Below are 27,180 nucleotides of genomic sequence, written 5' to 3'. Positions count from 1 at the left end.
CAACATGGGTAAACCTCAACCATGAGAGACAGAATGTGGAAAAAAAACCCTGAAAATCACATTGTTTGATTTTTAAAGAATTTATTTGCAAATCATGGTGGAAAATAAGTATTTGGTCAATACCAAAAGTTCATCTCAAACCTTTGTTGGCAATAACGGAGGCCAAACGTTTTCTGTAACTCTTTACAAGCTTTTAACACACTGTTGCTGGTATTTTGGACCATTGCTCCATGCAGATCTCCTCTAGAGCAGTGATGTTTTGGGGCTGTCGTTGGGCAACATGGACTTTCAACTCCCTCCACAGATTTTCTATGGGGTTGAGATCTGGAGACTGGCTAGGCCACTCCAGGACCTTGAAATGCTTCTTACGAAGCCACTCCTTTGTTGCCCTGGCTGTGTGCTTGGAATCATTGTCATGCTGAAAGACCCAGCCACGTCTCATCTTCAATGCCCTTGCTGATAGGAGATTTTCACTCAAAATCTCTCGATACATGGCCCCATTAATTCTTCCCTTTACACAGATCAGTCGGCCTGGTCCCTTTGCAGAAAAACAGCCCCAAAGCATGTTTTCACCCCCATGCTTCACAGTGGGTATGGTGTTTTTCGGATGCAATTCAATATTCTTTCTCCTCCAAATACGAGAACCTATGTTTCTACCAAAAAGTTCTATTTTGGTTTCATCTGACTATAACACATTCTCCCAGTCCTCTTCTGGATCATCCAAATGCTCTCTAGCGAACCGCAGATGGGCCTGGACGTGTACTGGCTTCAGCAGTGGGACACGTCTGGTAGTGCAGGATTTGAGTCCCTGGCGGCGCATTGTGTTACTGATAGTAGCCTTTGTTATTTTGGTCCCAGCTCTCTGTAGGTCATTCACTAGGTCCTACCTTGTGGTTCTGGGAATTTTGCTCACCGTTCTTGTTATCATTTTGATGCCACGGGGTGAGATCTTGCATGGAGCCCCATATCGAGGGAGATTATCAGTGGTCTTGTATGTCTTCCATTTTCCAATGATTGCTCCCACAGTTGATTTCTTTACACCAAGCGTTTTACCTATTGCAGGTTCAGTCTTCCCAGCCTGGTGTAGGTCTACAATTTTGTCTCTGGTGTCCTTCGACAGCTCTTTGGTCTTGGCCATAGTGGAGTTTGGAGTGTGACTTACTGAGGTTGTGGACAGGTGTTTTTTATACCGATAATGAGTTACAACAGGTGCCATTAATGCAGGTAATGAGTGGAGCCTCGTTAGACCTTGTTAGAAGAAGTTAAACCTCTTTGACAGCCAGAAATCTTGCTTGTTTGTAGGTGACCAAATACTTATTTTCCACTCTAATTTGGAAATAAATTCTTTAAAAAACACACAATGTGTTTTCTGTTTTTTTTTCCACACTCTGTCCCTCATGGTTGAGGTTTACCCATGTTGACAATTACAGACCTCTCTAATCTTTTCAAATAGGAGAACTTGCACAATTGGTGGTTGACTAAATACCGTACTTATTTGACTCACTGTATGTAGGCTACAGTATACCGTGTGTTTATGTTTTTAATGTACTATAACTGAGTCAATCAGATCTGTTCTTTTACATGACACCTTCCAGGTATTGTTTGTATGAATCGCTTGGATCAGATTTTAGCACTGGTGGAGTCAGACACAGTCGTAGCAAACGATAGCAAGTGGGTGGTTCAGAAGTACCTGGAACAACCTCTGCTGATCAAAGGAACCAAATTTGACCTGCGTCAGTGGTTTCTCGTCACTGACTGGAACCCTTTGACGGTTTGGTTCTACAAAGACTGCTACCTGAGGTTCTCCACTCAGCCATACTCCACCAAAAGACTGGATAGGTCAGGCAAGGCACAAATCAATAGAATGGCTTAGATCGGTACTTTTGTTACTTTTTCCATCCTTGGTGACTGACACATTTATACCCCTTTCCCACTGGCCAAAAAACCCGTGTCAACCCATTAACAATCGGCTTTTGGTGGCAGTGGGAAAGGTGCAGCGACCCGCGTCAATCAACCCGCCAAGCGACCCACGTTAAAATCACCTTGGCTCTGATCGTCATGCAGTGTGAAAGCAAACTCTTTGCAGGCTCTTACGTGATGCGTCATAACAACGTGCCAGTCGCCTCCCATTTAACACACACCACAACCGTAGTTACGTCGATGCTCACAACAAAGCTAGTAGAAGGAGCCAGTAGCGCACAAACCAAAATTCACGTCGCCTCAGCACAAGCAGAGTATTGATCCTTTGCTGCATTTCGACCATTTTGAGGGCAGTAAAAAGCATGAAAACGGAGAACACAAACGGAAAGGAGGCTTTCATGTTGCTCTGCATTGTTTACTTCCTTGAACTGAATGAATTCGGTCACACTTGTCCATGCGCATTTTAGCGTGGTGACGTCATGTAACCTTACGTACGGCTGAGGAGGGGTGGGGGGGAAGACTGGTGAAAAACAAAAAAGACTCGGCTTTTTTTGTCAATGGGAAAGGTGCAAAATGCCAATTGCTAGTGGGTTGCATCGTCTTGGAAAAAACGCGCATTGACCCACTAGTTTCAGTGGGAAAGGGGCATTAGTTACGGGAGAAAACACCACACAAACGGAAAAACAGAAAAGAGGGCTTACTGTACCTAAGGTCTACATGCGGTCAAAATAATTAGCTTGATAGTGCCACTTTGGTTGAGTCATTACATAAAAAAAAGAAAAATCTCTTCCTCCAGAGACAAAGGTGTATACCGTGTATTATATTGAGAGGGACAATTTCAGAGCACCATTATTTTTTTAAATTGGTGCACTGTCATTTAGAACATATTTTCAGATTTAAAACTAATTTTATTCGTTTTATTTAACTTTATTTAACTTTTATTTAATATTTTAGGAGGTAATCACGAGCAATTTGGAATTCTATATAATAGTTTGGACTCATTTTCACTGCAGCAGATACAATGTGTTTATAAATTAGACAACAAGGACATATCTCTATGTTTTATATGTTAGTTACTGTTATTTATGGCTATAAACCCGTACCCGACTATAAGCCGTGCCCACAAAATTTTCACGTGAAAACTGTTTGTTCAGATACTACAAAAGAATCACTGAACTAGAAGCTGCAGACGTCCATATTGTATTATGGGATTTTTACACCTTAAGACATGGAACTCACTCACATGTAAAATATCCATAAATGAACTACACTAGACTATAAAGCGGTTTATAGTCCGAAAATTAGGAGTACAGGTAGTCCCTGGGTTACGACGTTCTCGACTTGCGCGATTTCGACTTTACGACGCTGGAGTCTCGTCCGCTATTTAGTCTCCAGTCGATTTATTTTGGTTTTAGTCACATAAACAGTACCTTATTGTACCTCACAGTATGTTATTTCATACTTTATTAGATGACGTGTTCCGTCCTCAATAAATGTAAAGTTGTTCAGCTTTACAGACATCAAACGAGGCAATTGTGCTTTTTGAAGTTTTTTAGTTCCTTCACTTTCGACAATTTGTAAAGCTGTAACACACATGTACACTTATGCTCATAACGGCACACATGTTAACAATCAATACTTGACACAAAGCGATTGGTGTTCAAACATCCATCTCGTCAGATCAATATGTAAATTTAGTAGGTTAAATTAGCCTAATGGCGTACCGCAAGCAACACGTCAATTCCGCTTATTAATATTCATGACGTTAGCTACTGTTGCTAAGGGAGGAAAGGGAGGACACGCCACCGTTTGTCCCCAATAGGAAATGAATGGAAATCGTGCACAAAGGAGATGTTTACAATGCTAAACCTACCAATTCTCTCCGAAAATGATGTCCCTGGTGCCAAATTCACTTACAAAGATGTGAAAGTACATAAAAATGTTCAGTTAAAGGGATGGCTTGATTGTCGAGGGCTGAAAAAGACGAAAAAAACGAGCCGATTTTAGCGTAACCTTAGCTTTTTAATCGACACCTTTTTCTTACGCGACTGGCAATGACATTCTCCTGTTTCAACAAGCTAAACTTTACCAACAGCCCCGTCTTTCCTTTATATTATATCCTCTAGTTGTCCTACGTCTCTGACCGTTCTTGGGGGGAATTTATATTTTGTGTAGCGATCGCAAATGCTACTCAGTGACAGCCAAAGAACTTTTAATTTTTTCGTTATTAACAAATCTTAATTCTATACTTTATTTACACTCCCCCCTTACTAAAGTTTTTTTTTTTTTTTTTTTTTTTTTTTACGACAGAAACAGTAACAGTGGCAGTCATATACCATTGTAATTCTTTTCAGGTCAATAATTGTCAGACAGAAGCAGTACGGCACAACGCCGTGTTAAAAAATAAGTTACAAATATAAAAATGGCTTACCTCTTTGTCTTCTGAAAGACCATGCCAAACCAACAAAATGTTTACTGCATATGAAATGTGAATGGATTCACTGAGCTGGTGTTAAAGTCCGCGCAAGTTAATTCGGTCTTCACATTTTTTCCTCCCGAGTTTCCGGAAACGTATGAAGAAAACATCCTTCATGTGTCGTAATGTCTAAAGTCGTTTCTACAAGTTCCAAAAAAGCAAGGTGTTATTGGCATGTTCGTTTTGAAAGATTACCGAAGAAAAGTAGCACAAATAACATTGTTTCTATGCGAGGGCGGGTCTATAATGTCCCACTTCGGCTTTACTTCCGCTTTACAATGCGACGTCACAGTCTAAAAATAGCGTGCGTACGGTACGCAATTTGCCTAACAAAAGTTGTCTAGCTTAAATGCTATGAATGCTAATGTATTTACAATTCTCGTAGCAAAATGCTTAGCCGTAACTCCACAAACTGTAGCTGTAAACTTAATTTCAAATGCATACACAAAAATATATTAGCTGAAACAACTTACAGCCTTACGTGAGCCAAACCAGAGCACAGCTATCCTTAAACAATGTCAGACGAGAGACTGCTCCACAGTCATAAAGCGACAGTCCAGTCAGACCCAGTGTGCCCTCCATCATTATACAAAATACAAAACTTTTGGACTTTTTGGACAGTTATTTTGGGTACTTAAAGGGTTAATTCCGACTTGCGCAGAAATTTGGTTTACGTCGCCAGCGTAGAAATGGAACTCGATAGTAACCCGGGTACTACCTTTATTTGAAATTTGCGACTGGGGTTGTCTTTTATTCTAGAATGAATGTAAGAAGGGCAAAAGTGTTATTTATAATGAACACTGAGCATTCCTTCACTCAGCTCCGTCCACCTGTGCAACAACTCCATCCAGAAGCACCTCCAGCCATCACGCGAGCGCCACCCGGGCTTGCCCAGGGACAACATATGGTCTAGCTCCGACTTGAAGGCTTTTTTGCATCAGCAGGGCCAAGGGGCAAAATGGGAGAGTGTGGTGGTCCCGGGTATGCAGCAAGCTGTGGTCCATGTCTTGCAGACAGCCCAAGACCAGGTGAAGCACCGCAAGGCGGCCTTTGAGTTGTACGGCGCCGATTTCATGTTGGGAAATGACATGAAGCCTTGGCTTCTTGAAGTCAACACCAATCCCACCATGGCCTGCTCCAGCGTCGTCACAGCTCGGCTCTGCCCAGCCGTTCAGATGGACACACTGAAAGTGGTCCTGGACAGACGAAAAAACCCCAACGCCTTCACCGGAGGCTTCCATTTGATTTACAAACAGGTGACTCATGCATCACACAAAGGGTAATGGAAATATGTGATGATACACATGCTCAGACAATACGTAAATACATACAAGAAGTGAGCAAAAGAAAAAGTACCGTATTGGCCCGAATATAAGACGGCCCTGATTATAAGACGACCCCCTCTTTTTAAAGACTCAAGTTTGAAAAAAGACTTTTTGAACACCAAATTAATTTTTATACAGAAAATAATTACAGTACATCCGAAACAAATGATTATAATAATATATTTGAGAGAAAAGGCATGTTAATTTGCCTCATTGAAATCTTAATATCCGAACATTTAAATATGTAAACTAAAGTGCTATCACATTCGTAAATGAATGGCTTCTGGTAACCAATCTATTGTGATAAAACAACAAAATTGTAATAACTGCATTAGCCATCAAAGTGAAGTCTAACTGTAATTGTAGTCTTGAAACAAATCTGAATAAGGAAAAACATTGCAATAAAATAATGCAAACTGGTTAAACTTGAGTCGCTGAGATCCGTCATGACAGAACATCGCTTCAATGATATCTGGCGCCATCTAGCGTCGTGAATGGGTATAATGTCTAGACCGCGAATATAAGATGACCCCTTCTTTTTCAGTCTTATTTTAATGCAAAAAAAAAAAACACTGTCTTATATTCGGGCCAATACGGTACAACAAAGAGGCTTAGTTGTAATGTAACTTTTGAAAAAAATATACTTTCACAAAAAGAGGGATCTTTAGCTTTCAGGTGATTTTTCGACAACCTTTATAATAGGGTTTTAAAGGGAACCACGGGTAGAAATTTGAGTTCGTAAAGAATAAATGTTAGTACAAGTTACAATAATTAGATTTTAAAACCCCTCTTGGTTGGTCGTTTCGTTTTAATAGAATTTGTAAAATTCTAAACCAAAAAAGTAACTACCGTAATTTCTGGACTATAAGGCGCACCTGACTATAAACCGCCAGCCACCAAATTACACATGAAAACGGCATGTGTTCATAGATAAGCCGCACTGGACTATAAGCTGCAGCTGTCCTCATTGTATTATGGGATATTTACACCAAAAGATATTAACTGGTAACGCTTCATTTGACAAAGGCATTATAAGACTGTCATGAAACCAAATGAACCACCATGAAGCTGTGAACCAATTGGCTGCATTGTTTCAAAAATCTTCATTTGGCCATCACTGCTCCCTTGGGGGAGACAGTCAACCTCTGCTGCCACCTGCTGTCAACACTGTTGTCATCCAACATTCCTCCTAGCATGCATTGCGGCACTACAGATGTAAATAACAATCAAAATTCATATTCTGTGCTAATTATTTCTTCAGTTACTATTCCAGTTGTTTCATTAATTGCTAGCTATTGTATTTGGTAACATTTTCTTGGATAGAGGTGCCATAATACTGTCATAATTATTACATGACACTGTCATAAGCATTATTGAATGCTTACAATAGATGTTGGTTAGTGTCATCCAGCAAATTATCTCACTTTTGAATGGACGTAAAAGATCTGAGCTGGACATAAATGGAGTTAGTGACATAATATGCCACATGAAACATATTGACATCTGTCATAAGCATTCAGTAATGCCCATGATAGTGTCATGTCATAATTTTGACGTTCTTATGACAGTCTTATGATGCCGCTGTCAAATAAAGTTTTACCTATTAACCCAAATAAATCATCAAATAAGCCGCACTGGACTATAAGCCGCAGGATTCAAAATGAGGGAAAAAAGTAGCGGCTTATAGTCCGAAAATTAGGGTAGTATGTCACCATTGATGTTAACGTTGCATGGCGGTGACTTCACATGGCCGCGCTGCCGTACTTTCACTGTGCCACGCTTTAACGATGTAAGGTACTGATTTAAATATGCCACAGGGTGTCAATGATGAGTTTTAAATTAATTAGAGATCAAGCCAATGAGTGTGTTTTGCCCCTTGACCAATGCAGTAGTTTTCCTTTTATTCCACAGTGCGGTGTAAGGCAGAGAGAAAAGCGAGTGGACACAGGCGTTCAGTCGTAGCTCGGACCGTGCCGTTTATTGGCATAAGCTTTAGCAACTCTTCCTTCTCAACATAAAATTGAACATAAGTATCGTATACTGAAAATACAACAAAAATAATACTCATTCATTTCATTCCCCAGTGCAGGGCACTGCGGGCGCCATTGTGCCTTATGTTCAATTGTTCAGTGGGACAAATAAGTATTTAGTCAACCACCAATTGTGCAAGTTCTCCTACTTGAAAAGATTAGAGAGATCTGTAATTGTCAACATGGGTAAACCTCAACCATGAGAGACAGAATGTGGAAAAAAAAAACAGAAAATCACATTGTTTGATTTATAAATAATTTATTTCCAAATTAGAGTGGAAAATAAGTATTTGGTCACCTACAAACAAGCAAGATTTCTGGCTGTCAAAGAGGTCTAACTTCTTCTAACGAGGTCTAACAAGGCTCCACTCGTTACCTGTATTGATGGCACCTGTTTTAACTCATTATCGGTATAAAAGGCACCTGTCCACAAGCTCAGTCAGTCATACTCTAAACTCCACTATGGCCAAGACCAAAGAGCTGTCGAAGGACACCAGAGATAAAATTGTAGACCTGCACCAGGCTGGGAAGACTGAATCTGCAATAGGTAAAACGCTTGTTGTAAAGAAATCAACTGTGGGAGCAATTATTAGAAAATGGAAGACATACAAGACCACTGATAATCTCCCTCCATCTGGGGCTCCATGCAAGATCTCACCCTGTGGCGTCAAAATGATAACAAGAACGGTGAACAAACCAAATGGGGGGACCTAGTGAATGACCTACAGAGAACTGGGACCATAGAAACAAAAGCTCCTATCAGTAACACAATGCGCCGCCAGGGACTCAAATCCTGCACTGCCAGACGTGTCCCCCTGCTGAAGAAAGTACACGTCCAGGCCTGTCTGCGGTTCGCTAGAGAGCATTTGGATGATCCAGAAGAGGACTGGGAGAATGTGTTATGGTCAGATGAAACCCAAATAGAACTTTTTGGTAGAAACACAGGTTCTCGTGTTTGGAGGAGAAAGAATACTGAATTGCATCTGAAGAACACCATACCCACTGTGAAGCATTGGGGTGGAAACCTCATGCTTTGGGGCTGTTTTTTCTGCAAAGGGACCAGGACGACTGATCTGTGTAAAGGAAAGAATGAATGGGGCCATGTATCCAGGGATTTTGAGTGAAAATCTCCTTCCATCAGCAAGGGCATTGAAGATGAGATGTGGCTGGGTCTTTCAGCATGACAATGATCCCAAACACACAGCCAGAGCAACAAAGGAGTGGCTTCGGAAGAAGCATTTCAAGGTCCTGGAATGGCCTAGCCAGTCTCCAGATCTCAACTCCAAATCTGTGGAGGGAGTTAAGAGGCCGTGTTGCCCAACGACAGCCCCAAAACATCTTTGCTCTAGAGGAGATCTGCATGGAGGAATGGGCCAAAATACCAGCAGCAGTGTGTGAAAAGCTTGTGAAGAGTTATAGAAAACGTTTCGCCTCTGTTATTGCCAACAAAGGGTACATAACAAAGTATTGAGATTAACTTTTGGTATCGACCAAATACTTATTTTCCACCATGATTTGCAAAAAAATGTAAAAATCAAACAATGTGATTTTCAGTTGTTTTTTTTTTTCTTCCACATTCTGTCTCTCGTGGTTGAGGTTTACCCATGTTGACAATTTGAGAACTTGCACAATTATTGGTTGACTAAATACTTATTTGCCCCACTGTATCTTGTTTGCATTTCTTTGTGTTTTGCTTTCTGTCAGCCTAGAGTCAACCCCCCGCCGTTTGTTGGACTGAGACTGATAGTGGAGGGAAACCACATCAAGACACCGAACTCTACCAAGTGCAAACAAAGGCCTCCACAGACCCAATTTTCTCCCGAGGATAAAGAAAAGACGACTAAACGTCAAGCAAAACCATGCCGGAAGATACATGTGCGCAGGCCTCCACCAGAAAAGAAGTCGAAGACGCCTCCAAGGAGGGAAGAAGAAAGAACAGTGGTTCAGAATGAAAGAACAGTGGTTCAGAATGAAAGAACAGTGGTTCAGAATGAAAGAACAGTGGTTCCCAATGCCATCGGGATATCAGGAGAACAAGTGGTGGAGAACCACAATGAACCCAGTAGGACAACCCAATGTTTGGTTGTGAGTGGTGATAGCAGTGTAGCTCCAGTTGCTCAAAGGAGACCCTCCTTTTCGCGTACCCCCAAATCTTGCAGTGTTTCACATGTCTCTAAAACTTCAATTAAACCAAACCCTAGAGAGCACGTGTGGAGGTCAATCCTTCCCGGGACTTCTTTTTTTCCGAGGCCCTTGCTGTGTCTCACAAGCATGCAGCCAAATATTCTGCCAAGCTATCGAAAACGTTCTATGGTGACCTTTCAACATGAGGCGAATTACAGATTCCACAAGCAGCGTTATATTGAAACTATGTCGAGATATGTTAAGTGACAATGTACAGGAAGTTTTTGTTTTCAAACTCTAGATTAAAACCAGATTAAAACCACTCCCCCTTCATGATTTAAATACACTGGCACTCTTGTTAGGTACAACGGTGGTCACAAACCTTTGCTGAGCCATGTACCAATGTCATGAGAAGACTGTTTTTTGACAAACCAGCATTAAAATAAATCAAAAAAGGTAAAATCCCACTATTCATAGACTTCACTATCAGTTGATCGGAAACGGGGTGTGGGGCTGCTCCGTAGGGGGCCTATTTTCAAAAACTTAAAATATTTTTAAAACCAAAGCCGCTAGCGACCTAAAATCAAAACAGCCACCACCCTTAGGCTTATGTGAGTCTCCATAAGCAGCGGCATCAAAAAATTCAAAGCTGTTCTCCAATAAAATCTCGATTAGTCATTTTTTTCATATAAGTGTAGCAAAACTTAAAAATAGCTATAAAATTCATAAAATTTACGCTAGATGCACAAAAATCACCAAACGCAGAGATAACCATATTTTCAGGATCAATAGCAATATTTAACATACCATATGTTTTTGACCGAAATAGCGACCTAATTTTTTTTAATTTAGTGTAATTTTGCAATTGTGCAAAATAGCACCATAAAAGCACCTCATACCCACTGTGAAGTATGGGAGTGGGTCAGTGATGCTGTCAGGGCTGTTTCGCTTCCAAAGGCCATGGGAACCTTGTTAGGGTGCATGGCATCATGAATGCTTTGAAATACAGTGGTACCTCTACATACGAAGTTAATCCGTTCCAGGACCTTGTTTGTAAGTCGAAATGGTCGTATGTCGAGCAGGATTTTCCCATAGGAATACATTATAATTCCATTAATTCGTTCCACAGCCCAAAAACCTTCACTAAATCCTTAAAAAATACTGCTGGAACTATTGCAAATGGCAATTACACATAGCAAAACAAATAAATTATAAATCAAAATCGGAATAATAATAATAATAATAATAATAATAATTAATAATAATTCCTGTATTAATGTAACGAATCGGGTTCTAATGTGGCGGACGTTTTTTGCTGACCCTGAACGCACCGCGGGGCTGACTGCCAGAGACAGACCGGTGAGCTTGAGTTTCACTTTCACTTTGAATGTTTTCTCGAGAACACCGTCAGTTGCGGCAGACAGAAGCTGTTTTTGTGTTGAATAAGTTGTGAAATAAATGATAAAAACGTGGCGAAGTTGGCGATTTCTCTGGAGATGTTACCACAATAAGAATTGTCAGCTTAATTTATAAAGACTGGCGAACGATGGTCGGAGGAGGACCGTGGAGATGTATTGTTGAGCCATTTCACGGATGCCCACCCTACGCTCATATTTTTCTGTCATTTGCATCTTCATTTAGAAGGTAAGCGTCAACTTTTTCCTTGTTTCACCACCTGTACCAACCTTTTCTGAAACCAGTGTTGATTTGTCACACAAGAAAATCCGCCGTGCATTCGTCTGCGGTGCTGCCATTGTCGTATTTTGAGCATGTCGTCGGATGTAGAAACAAATGGCGAGTCAAATTTTACGTCGGATGTCGAAAAGTTCGTGTTTCGAAGTGATCGTATGTAGAGGTACCACTGTACCAGGACATTTTAAATCAAAATCTGTTGCCCTCTGCCCGAAAGCTGAAGATGGGTCATCACAGGTCTTTCAGCAAGACAATGACCCTAAACATGGCAAAATATACGCATAAATGGTTCACCAGACATAAAATCAAGCTCCTCCCATGGCCATCACAGTCCCCAGACCTTGTTTTGTTGGCAAAAGGGGGTTGTACAAAGTATGAACACCAGGGGTGCTAATAATTGTGACACACATTATTTGATGTCAAATAATTTTTTCTTTATGTGGGATTTTTTTCCCCACTGAATGAATGCACTTGTATTGAAGGTTGGATTTTTCTCTTTTTTTTTCCATTAAGGTCCCATATTATTTGAATAAAAAAATATATATATTAGAAGCTAAAAAACACATCTTTTTCAGGGGTGCCAATAATTATGGAGGGCACTGTATACTTACTCAGTGTGAAACTTGAGCCTGTTTAGATGAACACAAAGTCAATATCCTTCAACAGCTCTCAGTCTTTCTCTGTTTTTATTTATTTATTTATTTACTTACTTTTTTTTTATAGCAGTTAGGCTTGAAAAAGCTATATTTTTATATTCCATATTTATAAAATACATTTTTCAAATTTCAAAAATATTTGAATTTTTAACTGCCCGTTGCTGAAAAAAATCCCAGAGGATACATGCGTGCGCCTCCCCCCACACACTCTTTCTAAACAATTTTCATAATTTGAGCCCTACTCATCTTCCTTCCAAAATCGAATAAGTACCTTTAGTGCTTTAGCCCCTGTCAAAAAGCGCTAATTTTCTCAATTTTGTCGAAACTGTCACTCCACGTTTCTCGCCACCAATCTTTATTTATTTATTTTTTTTTAGATACTCTCAGTGGCACCCTCAGAATTTTTTTTTCATACAGGTGGCCAGATGGGGCTACTTAAAATCTAAAAAACTAAAAGCCATAATTTCAGGTTTTTATTATGTTGTTGCAGTAAAAAGGCCAGGAGAAAACTATTAAACTATAAACTACTGATATATTTTGGTGTATTGTGTTATATAATGTTACTAATGACTTAATGGGCATAGTCCTTTTGAGTTCCAAAGCTACTACAAAATGACATACTAGCGAGTTGGGTGGCCACCACCTGGTGGCGCCATTGGCTCCTCTGGCAACCGGATTTCACGACCATCTCTCATGCAGCAAAATGCACTACATAATGCTGAACAAATTAAATTATCTTAGTGTTTTCCCCTGCAATACAATCGAAAACCTGGCTTCAATTTATAAAGGTGTACAATACATTTAGAACACACCTTCAGTGTTCATTTCGAAATTGTTGTAAATGTGCAAATATGTAAGTGTTCAATATCTCCACTAAAGAGCGCTACAACTTCAGAATATTTAAACCAAAGGATGAAACTTGAAGTAACCTTATGACAAAAAATATTATTAGAGTAGAAATTGCAAATTCTGAGGAAATTACTCTGGGTCTTTCCTGTGTGGAGATACCGATCTTAGCCCCACCCAGGGCTATCAATAGAATGTACAAACATGCCAGTCAATGGCGTTAAACAAAGTAAATGCCATTAGAAATGATTGGGAAATTTGGACGTCCATGGCCATCAATGGCAGCACCCTGCATAAGCGTCAATGGAATGGGGGATGTTTGGAGGACATGTCCAATTGATATCTGGTCATTTCCTGTTGATTCGGGGAATTTTTTATTTTTTATTTTTATTTTTTGCCATTGAAAATGAATGGGAAAAAATTTGGACGTCCATTTCTGTCAATGGCATCGACTTACATAGGCACCAATGGAATCCGACATGCATAGCCGTCAATGGCGTCAATGTAATGTAAATTCCATTGGAAATCCCATTAGAAGTGAATGGGATTTTTTCTCATTGAAAATGAATGGGAAAGTTTTTGGTAAATTTCCGGGAAACCGTAATTTTTTTCCCCCAAATTCTGTATACAACTTATATGCCACCTCATCACAGTTATTGCAATTTTGTTGTTTTATCACAATAGATTGGTTTATTTACATTTCAAAAACCAGAAGCCATTCATTTACGAATGTGATTGCACTTTAGTTTACATATTTAAACAGAGGCGGAGTTTGACTTTTGGGGCGGGGGGGGGGGGCACAACATGTTAATGACCCCGAAACGCAAGAATTTATAATAATAAGTTGAAAATGAGCGGGGGGTTTTTTTGTCTCCCATTATCCTTGAGGGGAATTCTAAATCGGGCTGCTGGCAGGACAGCTATACTTTTCACCAAGATCATCATCCATTCAATATGGTACGCCCGCCGGTGTCGTGCCAATGTAGTTACCTGAGTCACAAATTGTATCCCCTGGGCGGAACCATATGGAGGTAGAGTTGTGTCTTCATTATTCGATCAAAAAAAATGCTTCAATCAAAACAAGAAGTTGCCTCAATCAAAATATATCTTTTCAATAAAAAAGTCACTTCAATCAAAAAAATGTGTTTGAATGCAAAAATAAATTTGAAACCCAAAAAATTGCATTTGAAAGCTATTTTATTATTATTTTTATTTAAGTAATTTTTTTTTTTTTTTTTTTTTTTTTTTTTTTTTTTGATTGAAGCAACTTTTTTCATTGAAGTAATGTTGTTTTGTGTTTGGGCCATATTTTGGCTAGGGCATTTGTGTCTTTATTATTCAATCAAAAAATTAAGTTGCTTCAAACAAAAAAAAAAGTATTTTCATAAGAAAAATCACTTCAATAAAAAAAAAAAAATTTGAATTTGAACGTTTGAATCATAAAAAAAAAGTTTTTGAACGCGAAAAAATATTTTAGACTCAAAAAATTGCATTTGAACACTTCATTTTTAATTTAAAAAGTTTTCTTTGATTTTAGCAATCCTTTTTGTGTTTGGGCCATATTATGGGTAGGACATTTGTGTCTAAATCATTCAATCCCCAAAAGTTGCTTCAATCAAAAAAATATTTTCAAAGAAAAAACATTTGAAAAATAAATTTGAACAAGCCTATTTTTGTTGTTGTTGTTGTTGTTGAAAATAATATGCAAAGCAAATGACTAAGGTGCTAGTCACATGATCTGTTCAAAAAATAATTTTGACCCATTATAAAAAAAATTTTTTTTGTTTAGTTCATTCATTTTTGTTGTTTGTTTTCTTGCTTTACAACTTTTATATGTATATAGAGCCTACCCACGTACCACGTGCTCGCTGTATGGTTCCGCCCACTTGTCCGTCAAAACATAGTGTTAACCTGTTACGGCTATGTACATTTCTCCTATTTACGGCGTGTTTTTCTGCTCCTTAACATTAATAATCAAAATGGTGAAGGCGTGAGTGGCTGTTGGTTGCACTAACAGAGAAGATGGAAGGAGAGACTTGAAGTTTTACCGTATTCCGAGGGATCCAAAGAGGAGAGCAAAAATGGACGGCTGCAATTCGACGTGAAAACTGGACACCAAAAAATCACCACAGACTATGTAGTAGTCATTTTATATCCGGTAAGATGCATTTAATATATATTTAGAGGGTTTTGGCCTGACAACCACAATTAAGATCATTGCTAGGCTAATCGCCGACAACATACGACGTAGTACGACATAGTTTCAAATTCAAGATGTTTGTGACTTCCCTTTCTTCCACCATCGTTATTTTTTCAATAATAGTTAGCTGGTACCAAGTGAAAGAAACTGGCCTCGTCTACGGGGCTGACAAATAACCACAATTAAGATCATTGCTAGGCTAATCGCCGACAACATACGACGTAGTACGACATAGTTTCAAATTCAAGATGTTTGTGACTTCCCTTTCTTCCACCATCGTTATTTTTTGAATAATATTTAGCTGGTACCAAGTGAAAGAAACTGGCCTCGTCTACGGGGCTGACAAATAACCACAATTAAGATCACTGCGAGGCTAATCGCCGACAACATACGACGTAGTACGACATAGTTTCAAATTCAAGATGTTTGTGACTTCCCTTTCTTCCACCATCGTTATTTTTTTAATAATATTTAGCTGGTACCAAGTGAAAGAAACTGGCCTCGTCTACGGGGCTGACAAATAACCACAATTAAGATCATTGCTAGGCTAATCGCCGACAACATACACGTATGTATGTAGTGAGTGCTATCGCTAAACCATATAAACATTAAAAGCCCTAGCTCCATTGACAAATGACATGAAATACATTAGACTTGACAGTGGATGTTAGCAAGAACAAAAGATTTTGAATTGAAAATTTCGTAACTCACCTTCCGAGCACAAGATTCCTGCCGAATTTTCGTGTACGAGGACCTGTTTCACCCAACCAGCAACGTAGCATTTATAAGCCTCCAAGCTCTTAAAGTTTTTCAAACTTTCGTGAGAATAGGCTGATTTTGTGTGGACAAGATAGTTGTAAATATCAGGGTCAGGCAGAGACGGTGAAGGCAGCCGGTCAAAAATCATCGATCTAGGCATCAAATATGGATCTGGCGACTGTATAGAACGAAGCTTTTCCACATAACGCCTTTTATGCAACAGATCCAGTGAGTTTGCGGCATCAGAAAGCACCGGGTCTTCCATGAAATGCATTTTAAATTCCGCCATCAATTGAAAACAATGCTAATACAGAGTCAAAATGACGGACAAGTGGGCGGAACCATACAGCGAGCACGTGGTACGTGGGTAGGCTCTATAGGAAAGTCAATGACATGCAATGACACTTTTCGGCCACCAAGGGGTGCCTGGCCCACAAGCGCCCCCTTAAACTTTGTTTATGATATTTAAATGTTCAGATATTACGATTTGAATGAGGCAAAATAACATGCTTTTTCTCTCAAATATATTATAATCATTTGTGTCAGATGCACTGTAATTATTTTCTGTATAAAAATTAATTTGGTGTTCAAAAAGCCTTTTTTAAAATTTGAGTCTTGAAAAAGAGGGGGTCGTCTTATAATCAGGGCCGTCTTATATTCGGGCCAATACGGTACTTCAATATAACAAGCAGTACTTAACTGGGCTTGAGTTTAACATCACTAGGAACTTTAGTTTTTGTCCTAAATGCTTTACGTTGTGTTGCCATGACCTGCAGTATTGAAAGCACTGAATTGTTTATGTAATTGTACTCTTTGCAGCCAATGTTAAGATAATTCAATGTACTGGTAGAATGACCCTGATTATGTTAATCAAATTTGTTGTGCTGAAAACAAAAATCACACTTATTTTGTGTGTATATTACCAGTTGTGTCAGCCATTACAGGGTGCTTCAGCCAAAGACACGAGGCGTTTTCTAAAAAGCATGTGTCCTCTTGCATTTCTATTAGTGGCCACAGACGGTTTATCAGGAGATCTGGGCTGTGAATGCAGACTTACATAAGTGTCCCTGTGTAACATGAATGTGCCGGCTGCACAAGCCACCCTAGAGTTGCATCAAAATTGCGCTGTTACAACATAGTCAGACATTTTCCACAGGAAAAAAAATACTTTATTACACTTACATACTGTATATGAACAGTTATAGACAAAATATGTACAAACAGCAATCATCTTTCATGTAGGTCCCAAAATATAAAATCTCAAGTACCTCTCTCTATTAGAAAACTAATCTTCTGGTAAAACGTTTACATTCACTTTTCTTCCCCTCACCACGTTCTGGGATTCATAAGAGTTACAGAGAATAAACATCTGAGACTTCTCAGCTTTTCACAAGTAAAAAGGCAACAGCAAGAACAAACGCCAGGTTTGACTTGAGCAGAAACATGTTGAGTATGCAGACCAGGTCCAGCACTCTGCTACAGTATGTACACACTCTGAGTACGCCACACTTCACACACTCCGTCCTTCCTCCTAGCTCTGTGGACGAGAGTATGTGAGCAGGTATCAAAAATAGAAATGTACAAGAAGTCTATTCACAATAATTACATTAAAATCCAGAGCGACTGTGAATGAATGACTTGGCATTCAGTGCGGTCATCACGGTGTCGAGACTTTAAGCGATAACGGTGGCGGTGACAGACAATAGGCGACAAACTTTGGGTGAAATCTTTTCAAATTTGGTGCGACGATTTTCTAGTACATAAAAACCGCATGTCTCTACCACAAAAGCTACAAGTGAAATGCGCCAGTGTTGTCAGCGTTTTTGACTCAAACAGCAGCATCTGAAACATGTCTTTCTTTACATTCAATCAAGTGTGCGCGCGTGTAAGGTCCATTTGCACTAACATTCAGCCATTTCCATTATCCACGCGTGGACGAACAGAAAATGAGCACTTTTCCACCACTTTCTCGTCTTTTTGATTGCCACATGAATTCCAGGATGAGGAACAAAGTAGAGAAACGACGTGATGGATTACAGGACGGCTCAGTCATGTTCTCTCTCCTAATGTAACAACTCAGCGGCCGTGTTCTCTCAGTCTTTGGTTTCCAGGTTGATGGGGGGTACCTGCTTTAGTGCCTGTAGAAGGGCTGGTGAGTCCATGGGTGTCTGAGACATGGCTGGAGCTGGAGAGCCTCCCCTTGGAGACATGACCATCTGCGGTGGTCTCTCGCTGGGGATGGCTGTGGCAGAGCCGCCCATGCCAGGGTACAGCATAGGCATGGCACCCGGGTACCAGCATTTCTCTAGCATAGGCAGGTAGGTGGCGGCGGCTGAAGGGGGAATGAGGTAGAAGGGCATGCAGAGAGGATGCGGGGGTGGTGGCGGATGGTTGGGAGAGACGCTCATATAGCTGCCATAACCACTGGAGGAAGAGGCTGAGGATTCGCCACCTGAGAGCATTTCATCTTCGGACGACTCCGCCCGGGCTCGTTTGTGCCTCGGCTCGTCGTCTTCCCGCTTGACGTCGGTGCTCTGCCTCTCAGCTGCGCTACGTTTCATCAGCTTGCCCTCCTGGCCGTAGTAATTAGGATGCCTCTCTCGGGCACCGCATTCATTCTTCTCCAGTTCTCCTCCGTAGCCGCTGTCTGTATCAGTGTCACTGCCGCTCTGCTCTCCACTGGGTGGAGCGTGTGCCCGCTGGATGACCGGCACTCTCCCGTAGCCCTCGCTGGGTTTAGGGGGTAAACTGGTCGGTGTCTCCTTGTGGGTTTGGTGCTGGCTGTAGGTGGGGATTTCCTCAGGCGGGGGGCTGAGGGGAGTGCGGGGTCGCTTTGGACTTTGGAGCACGTCAGCGGCTAACTTGTGAAGGTGATTGATGACATGTGACGGGGCGAAGTCGCCGTCGCTCTCACGACTGGCGAGATACTGAAGAATCTCCTTGGCGCACATGTGGAAACCAGAGCGGAACATCTCTTCGTTCTTCTCTTGGTTCACAATAGGTTGCTCTGTAAATACAGTAAGAAGCCATGCTTGTTAAACAGTGTCCTAATTGACATTTATTGACATCAGTGGGTGAAGCAAAAAAATTTTTTTACAGTGCTTTTAATTTTTAAGTACTTTGTACAACACATTTGCAATTTTCCATTAGAACTTTGTTTATAAATAAGTATTCATGTACAATTTAAATTTAATGTTATTGTGCAAAAAACTTTATTGAATTATGATTTAACACATGAGCAGTCACAGCCAGTTTGCTGGTTTAAATGAATTGGATGTCTATTGCTGCAAATGGCAGGTAATGAGTTCAATACTATGAAAGAAAATCCACTTTACTTGTTACTTTGGGCCATAACCAGTGTGTACTTCTGTTTTTATTCATTTTAATTTCATTAATTTAGTTTTTATTAATGTAACAATTTATAACCATTTATAATGATAAAAAATGTATTAAAAAATAATATAACTTATTAATCATTAAAATAGAATACTTGCTAACCCTTTTTTTTATTATTTTTTTTATTTCATTTTTTTTTACAATAACCAAAAAGTCATTTGTCTATGAAATGCTTGGCAATTCTTGGGTTTGATTGCGGAAAAATATTATCATACATATGAAGTAGGACTGTCAAACGGTTAAAATTTTTAATCAAGTTAATCACAGCTTAAAAATCAATTAATCGTAATTAATCGCAATTCAAACCATCTATAAAATATGCAGTATTTTTCTGTAAATTATTGTTGGAATGGAAAGATAAGACACAAGACGGATATATACATTCAACATACTGTACATAAGTACTGAATTTGTTTATTATAACAATAAATCAACAAGATGGCATTAACATTATTAACATTCTGTTAAAGTGATCCATGGATAGAAAGACTTGTAGTTCTTAAAAGATAAATGTTAGTACAAGTTATAGAAATGTTATATTAAAACCCCTCTTAATGTTTTTGTTTTAATAAAGTTTATAAAATGTTCAATCAAAAAATAAACTAGTAGCTCACAATTGTTGATGTCAATAATAATTATGGCGCTGACACCCATAAAATCAGTCACACCCAAGCGCCAGCAGAGGGTGGCAAAACACCAAAAAACAAAAGTAACAAGTGGAAATGATACTTTGCTGTCATTTTAATCTGTTTGAGCGGGGCATGTGCGTTAAATGCGTCAAATATTTTAATGTGATTAATTTAAAAAACTTAATTAACGCCCGTTAACGCGATAATTTTGACAGCCCTAATATGAAGCCTTTTGTCTAATGAGAAACTACATTTCTAAAATCTTAATTACTATTTCCATAAGTGGTATAAGTCGTAGTACCAACAGTTGTGGTAATACCAGTAGTAATACTTTATTTATTAAAACAGCATTTAGTTTTAGCACTATATTTTCCAGTTATCTTTATTGATTGGTTGGGGGAAGTCACATGGTTCTGCTACCTCGTAGTGATACATGAACTTATAGTTAAATTAACAAGATGCCATGAAGGCGAGATGTGACTTTTGATCATTTTTAGATACTAGATGAGCTTGTCATTTTAAAAAATATATATATAAATGTAAATATTACCTATAATTTCTGCACATTTACTTGTTGGCTAATATTTAAAATTCAGACAAAGCTATAATTTTTACCCACTTCTTGATTTACCCCCCCCCCCCCCCCCCCAAATTATTAATTTAAATCCTGTTCTTAAAATCCCGCCGTCTAGGTTACTTCTAGTCCGAGTTTCCATTGACAGTATCAACAATGATTAACACTCATGCATCTTACTTACCAATATGCATGCCACTCTGCAGGGCAAGAATCTTCTGCTGCTGCTGCTCCAGTAGTGTACTGAGGGTCTTCACATGCTTGAGTGTGAGCTCCAAAACCACAGCCTTTTCCAAATGTCCCAAAGTCTGGAAGAGAAATCAAGAGACGATTGTCAAAAGTTGTCTCAAAATTGGATAAACTGTTCCACTGTCTGAGGAAGCAACTGTTAATTCCATCCTGTTAATTAGACACTCAATGTAATAGCTGTGCAGAGCCACTAGATGGCGCGTCAACAGAATGAATCACACTACTCGCAAGAAAGTCAATATAAAAAAATAAAATAAAAACTTACCGTAAGTTTCAGGTGCTCTGGCAATAGATCTTTTAACTGAGCAATGCATTCGTTTATCCGATCACGTCGCTTTTTCTCAATGAGTCTATGAGGCAACTTGTAGGTCTCCTGGCAAGAGAAAACGTCACAAAGTCAGCGCGGCTTGTTTCCCCCCCTCCATGAGCGGTTATGTCATAGCAGGAATTAGGTCAAGCCTCTATTACACTACAGTACACGACTGCTGCCTGCCAGACCCGTTTCTCCCACGCCCTTCAAACGCTATGTTCTTAACTCATAGGTTGCCATTAACGGCACTAGACGTCCAATCCATTATTGGACGTCTAGTGCCGTCAATGGCACTGAAACATAAGAATTCACTGTTAAAATGAATTGTACATCTATCACAGGTATTGCGTTAATATATTTTCCCCCATTATAATTTAAAAAAAAAAAAAAAAAAACATACCTTGCTCTCTTCTCCTCTCTTCATTCCTCGCCTTGGTTTATACGCGTACATGGGAAAATCCATGCTGCAGAAATGAGTCAATATTTATAGAAATATGCATTCACGTCACACGACCGGTCAATTTTTAGGGTAACTTACCCGTGCATGTCTGTGAGATCAGCCTTGGCCAGAGGAGGAGGTTGTGCGCTTGGGATTCGCTCCATATTCTTGACGCTTTTCACCCCCCCGATCAAATGTGCACCCGATTTGAATGAAAAAGTTTGCGGCAAGTTTGCACTTAAAAAACGCCCGCCAAGTGTCTCATTCAAAGGTGACGCTATTTTGTCCCCAAAAGGTGTCTTGGCGGGTCTTCCACGTCGTGTAGGTAAAGGAGGGAGTTGGGGCTGAGGGATCCACGAGAGAAATAAACTCCGTCCGCTTGTCCGCTCAGCCTGACCCAGCTCTGTCACATGAGGCTCACGTGTCAAGCGGCGCTGTCTTCTCGGCGCGAGCCCCGCCTACTCGCTCCAGACAAGGCGCCTTAGTGGGCGGAAGGCGCTGACGTCAGAGGAGTAGGCGGGGTCGAGCCGATCCCGTGTACCACCATGCTGAAGTGTATAGAAACAAGGCAGGGAGAACCACGACGAACGAAACGTGCTGGCTGGGAGGCGAACCCTCACGTCTACGCCAGTCGACGGATTTGGACACGACGGAAACGTGGACACGTACCCACGAAAAACTATCTTGACATGACTGATCTTGACACCTAAAGATTTAATTTCTTACATTGCATGCTATTGTCAACGCTAAACGTGCAATTTATTTAAACTGAGAGGTCTCGCTGTGAATGCTCATCTTTCAATGCCATGATCGCTGAAAGCCCTCCTAGTCAAAATGGATTGGACGTCAAACGCCGTCAATGGCAGCCAATTAGTTAAATCATATATTTAAGGGAAAAAATACCAACTCGCTACACTCACAATATTCCCTTTCCCTAACGCATCATCTGCTCTTACAATCAAGATCTAATGGAAGCTCTGACACCTCGCGTGCAGACACGTGCACCCTTGCGTGGACGAGCCTGTTTGTGTTGTGAGGCGGTGCGTGTTGCCTGTCACGTTGGTCTCCTCATGGCACAACAGCGAGCCTGCTGAGCATATTCAACACAAGGCGACACCTGCCTTCAGGCTCCGGGGCATCGTTTAACCCTCCCCAAAAGCAGGTGGCCACAGGGATCATGCATGTGCACGCACACATGAGGAAGGTTGTCATAGGTACGGATTTATACAACGTGAACTAAATTGTACTCAGTTTTTTTTTTCACTACTTCGGCAACCAGTTGCACTATAGTTGCACTACATAGAATAAACTAATCCCAAAACAAGGTTCACCTGCCAATACACATCAAATCATTTTAGCTCTACAAACATTGTATAAGCTTTATGTTGAATGGTATTAACTCATTCACTGCCATTATGGGCTATGTGAAATCATAGGCGGAGTTTGACTTTTGGGGCAGGGGGGGCACAACATGTTGAGGACCCCGAAACACAGTGTCAGCAATAAAATTAACTTACAAGAATATTTATAATAATAAGCTGACAATGAGCGTTTTTTGTTTCCCATCATTCTTGAGGGGAATTCTAAATCAGATTGCTTAGTTACCCCAGTCAAAATTTGTATCCCCGGAGCGGAACCATATGGAGGTAAATTTGCGTCTTTATTATTCAATCAAAAAAAAGTTGCTTCAATCAAAATATATATTTTCAATCAAAAAAAGTCGCTTCAATACAAAAAATGTTTTTGAATGCAACAACAAATTTGAAACTCAAAAAAAATGTATGTGAAAGCTATTTTTCTTTGATTATTATTATTATTTTTTTATTGGAGTCAAGTTTTTTTTTTATTGAATTCATGTTGATTTGTGTTTGCTAGGACATTGAATAATAAAGACAAAAACGTCCTAGCCAATCAAAAAATAAGTTGCTTCAAAATATATATATTTTCAAAAAGAAAAATCACTTCAATCAAAAAATAAAATTTCAAACGTTTTTCAATGCGAAAAAAATATTTTGAGATTGAAAAATTTGCATTTGAACACAAAAATATTTTCAAAGAAAAAAAATCATTAGAAAAATGTTAAAAAATTGTTTTGAAAATTATATGTAAAGTAAATGACCGTCTAAGGTGCTAGTCACATAATCTGTTCGAAAAAATAATTTTGACCCATTAGAAAAATATATTTTTTTGTTCATTTTATTCATTTTTGTAGCAGTTTTATTGATTTACAACTTTTCTTTATATAGGTAAGTCAATTTCATGCAATCACACTTTTCGGCCACCGGGGGGGGCCTGGCCCCCCTTAAAATCCGCTTATGCTGCCAATACATATCAAATAATTATAGCTCTACAAACATTATATAAGCTTCGTGTTGAATGACACTCTGAGGGTGGTATTAACGCATTCACTGCCATTATGGGCTATGTCAAATCCATTTTAACTCATTGGCTGCCATTGACTGCAACAGACGTCCAATCAATTTGAACTGGGAGGGCGGTCGTAGTTCAAACGGATTGGACACCTACTAGTGACACATTAATTTAAAGCAACACTTGGTGTTAGAAATGTGCCGGTATGATATTCTGGCTGTACGATAACCTTAAAGTGCCTATGACACAAAAAAGCATGTTTATTTCATAATACTATTATTTTATGCTCCTGAATGAAATGGACCACTTGGATGATCCCGCGCTACGAAAATGACAGACTTCCGGCTTCGGTGTTGCATTGAGGAAGATGGCGCTATGACGTGTACAGGAGAAGGAGTCCTCTTCACTTTACAGCACTACTGTTGTATAAGAAGGGCTATGGATTCCGCTGATTTTGCGGATTCATTCGTTTATTTTTCGCATCATGAAATATGATCATAGGTTTGGATAAATTACACAAATATACTTACACAGTCTGCACTAATCCCACTTAAAACAATGATATACAGTGGGACAAATAAATAGTCAACCACTAATTGTGCAAGTTTTCCCACTTGAAAATATGAGAGAGGCCTGTAATTGTCAACATGGGTAAACGTCAACCATGAGAGACAGAATATGGAGAAAAAAGAACAGAAAATCACATTGTTTGATTTTATTTTAAGAATTTATTTGCAAATCATGGTGGAAAATAAGTACCGGTATTTGGCCAATACCAAAAGTTCATCTCAATACTTTGTTATATACACTTTGTTGGCAATAACGGAGGCCAAACGTTTTCTGTAACTCTTCACAAGCTTTTCACACGCTGTTGCTGGTATTTTGGCCCATTCCTCCATGCAGATCTCCTCTAGAGCAGTGATGTTTTGGGGCTATCGTTGGGCAACACGGGCATTCAACTCCCTCCGCAGATTTTCTATGGGGTTGAGACCTGGAGACTGGCTAGGCCACTCCAGGACCTTGAAATGCTTCTTACGAAGCCACTCCTTTGTTGCCCTTGCTGTGTGTTTGGGATCATTGTCATGCTGAAAGACCCAGCCATGTCTCATCTTCAATGCCCTTGCTGACAGAAGGAGATTGTCACTCAAAATCTCTCGATACATGGCCCCATTCATTCTTTCCTTTACACAGATCAGTTGTCCTGGTCCTTTTGCAGAAAAAACAGCCCCAAAGCATGATGTTTCCACCCCCATGCTTCACAGTCGGTATGGTGTTCTTCGGATGCAATTTAGTATTCTTTCTCCTCCAAACACGAGAACCTGTGTTTCTACCAAAACGTTCTATTTTGGTTTCATCTGACCATAAGATATTCTCCTAGTCCTCTTCTGGATCATCCAAATGCTCTCTAGCGAACCGCAGACGGGCCTGGACGTGTACTGGCTTCAGCAGGGGGACACGTCTGGCAGTGCAGGATTTGAGTCCCTGGCGGCGCATTGTGTTACTGATAGTAGCCTTTGTTACTGTGGTCCCAGCTCTCTGTAGGTCATTCACTAGGTCCCCCCGTGTGGTTCTGGGATTTTTGCTCCCCGTTCTTGTTATAATTTTGACGCCACGGGGTGAGGAGAGAGTTGAAAGTCCGTGTTGCCCAATGACAGCCCCAAAACATCACTGCCCTAGAGCAGGGGTCCCCAACCTATTCCACAAAGGCCCACTGTGGGTGCAGTATTTCATTCCTACCAAACAAGATGACAACATTTTTTCCCCAATCTGGTGTTTTACAAGTGCAATCAGTTGATTGCAGTCAGGTGTGGCTTATTTTAGCAGAAGCCTCATTGGTTCAACTGTCTCTGCTGGATCGGCTGGAACAAAAACCAGGACCCACAGTGTGCCTTGAGGACTGGGTTGAAAACCCCTGCATTAGACTACATTAAAAAAAAAATGCAGTCCCTAGGTTACAAAAGAGTTCAGTTCTTATGCTGGCGACGTAACCCGAACTTCCGCGTAAATAAGAATTAACCTTTTAAATACCCCAATAATCTCAAAATAACTATCCAAAAATATGTATTATACGTCATTGTACCGTCCTCGCCAAGTCCTAGCTAGACAGCGAGCTAAGCTCCGAGATGACGATGTCAGACGTCCGTGTGGTTTGCTGACTTTATTCAACTGCTCATGACAAACACTTGCGGAATTAAAACTAAAATAAAAATGAAATTAAATCAGTTTCATCTTCAACAACAGCAATTCAAACTTGCGTTTCTAACTAGCTGCTGATACAGCAATACAGTGTATCACAAAAGTGAGTACACCCCTCGCATTTCTGCAGATATTTAAGTATATCTTTTCATGGGACAACACTGACAAAATGACACTTTGACACAATGAAAAGTTGTCTGTGTGCAGCTTATATAATAGAGTTCATTTATTTCCCCCTTAACCCAAAATATATCCATTAATATCTAAACCCCTGTCAACAAAAGTGAGTACACCCCTTAGTAAATACGTACATCCCTAAATGTCCAAATTGAGTACTGCTGGTCATTTTCCCTCCAAAATCTCATGTGACTCATTACAGGAGTGCTGTCAGCATTGCGGCAGAGACTGAAGAGGTGGGGGGTCAGCCTGTCAGTGCTCAGACCATACGCCGCACTCTACATCAAATTGGTGTGCATGGCTGTCACCCCAGGAGGAAGCCTCTTCTGAAGATATGCTCCTGCCAAGAATCGAGATATCGTTCTAAAAAGGATTTATCATGTAGAACAAACTCAGATAGAAAGCTTGAAAAAATAATGAATTAGTTCAAAAGCGCAACTCTTTAGCATTCAGAATCACTAAAATTAATAAAAAACATTGTGGTGGTCAGTAAATGTTAATTTTATAGAGCAAGTGCAGGGAAATATATAAGGAATCACTCCATTCTGAGGAAAAAAATATGGAATCATGAGAAACAAACATAGAAATAACAGTCAAAACACATCTCTAGTATTTAGTAGCACCACCTCTGGCTGTTATGACAGCTTGCAGTCTCTGAGGCATGGACTTGATAAGTATTCTTCATCAATTTAGCGCCAACTCTCTGATTGCAGTTGCCAGATCATCCTTGCAGGTCGGAGCCTTACTGTGGACCATTTTTGTTCAGTTTCCACCACAAGTTATCAACAGGGTTGGGATCTGGGCTATTTGCA

The 27,180-nt window shown here is 40.0% G+C and overlaps 2 protein-coding genes across 6 annotated transcripts in view; one reads left to right on the top strand and one right to left on the bottom strand.

Annotated features, from left to right (window-relative positions):
- The window catches only part of LOC130922441 (tubulin monoglycylase TTLL3-like), a 28,046-nt gene extending 17,717 nt beyond the window's left edge, over window positions 1–10,329 (top strand). For all 5 annotated transcript variants that reach the window (XM_057847241.1, XM_057847237.1, XM_057847242.1 and 2 more), the window contains 3 exons: window positions 1,596–1,839; window positions 5,217–5,652; window positions 9,456–10,329. In XM_057847241.1, the coding sequence (XP_057703224.1) occupies window positions 1,596–1,839; window positions 5,217–5,652; window positions 9,456–10,142 (1,367 nt within the window). In that variant the 3' untranslated portion in view covers window positions 10,143–10,329. The remainder of the gene's footprint in view (window positions 1–1,595; window positions 1,840–5,216; window positions 5,653–9,455) is intronic.
- A 6,858-nt stretch (window positions 10,330–17,187) lies between these two features.
- On the bottom strand, window positions 17,188–22,030 carry LOC130921338 (class E basic helix-loop-helix protein 40-like). The gene is made up of 5 exons (XM_057845089.1): window positions 21,725–22,030; window positions 21,587–21,650; window positions 21,142–21,249; window positions 20,812–20,935; window positions 17,188–19,035 (listed from the first exon to the last, which is right to left on the bottom strand). The coding sequence occupies exons 1-5, from the start codon at window positions 21,787–21,789 to the stop codon at window positions 18,122–18,124; spliced, it is 1,275 nt and encodes a 424-aa protein (XP_057701072.1). The 5' UTR covers window positions 21,790–22,030; the 3' UTR covers window positions 17,188–18,121.
- Window positions 22,031–27,180: the final 5,150 nt, after the last annotated feature.

The sequence above is a fragment of the Corythoichthys intestinalis genome, chromosome 9 (genome assembly GCF_030265065.1).
Source record: "Corythoichthys intestinalis isolate RoL2023-P3 chromosome 9, ASM3026506v1, whole genome shotgun sequence".
NCBI classification, from domain to species: Eukaryota; Metazoa; Chordata; class Actinopteri; order Syngnathiformes; family Syngnathidae; genus Corythoichthys; species Corythoichthys intestinalis.
This window is presented reverse-complemented; position numbering and strand designations above follow the sequence as displayed.

What these genes read in the sequence shown, in the direction of transcription:
- LOC130921338 (XM_057845089.1), bottom strand. Translation starts at nt 21,789, where the DNA reads ATGGAGCGAATCCCAAGCGCACAACCTCCTCCTCTGGCCAAGGCTGAT. An exon ending in AGAGAGGAGAAGAGAGCAAG is followed by an intron (nt 21,250 to 21,586) that starts GTATGTTTTTTT and finishes TTCTCTTGCCAG; the next exon opens with GAGACCTACAAGTTGCCTCA. An exon ending in CAGAGCACCTGAAACTTACG is followed by an intron (nt 20,936 to 21,141) that starts GTAAGTTTTTAT and finishes TTTCTCTTCCAG; the next exon opens with ACTTTGGGACATTTGGAAAA.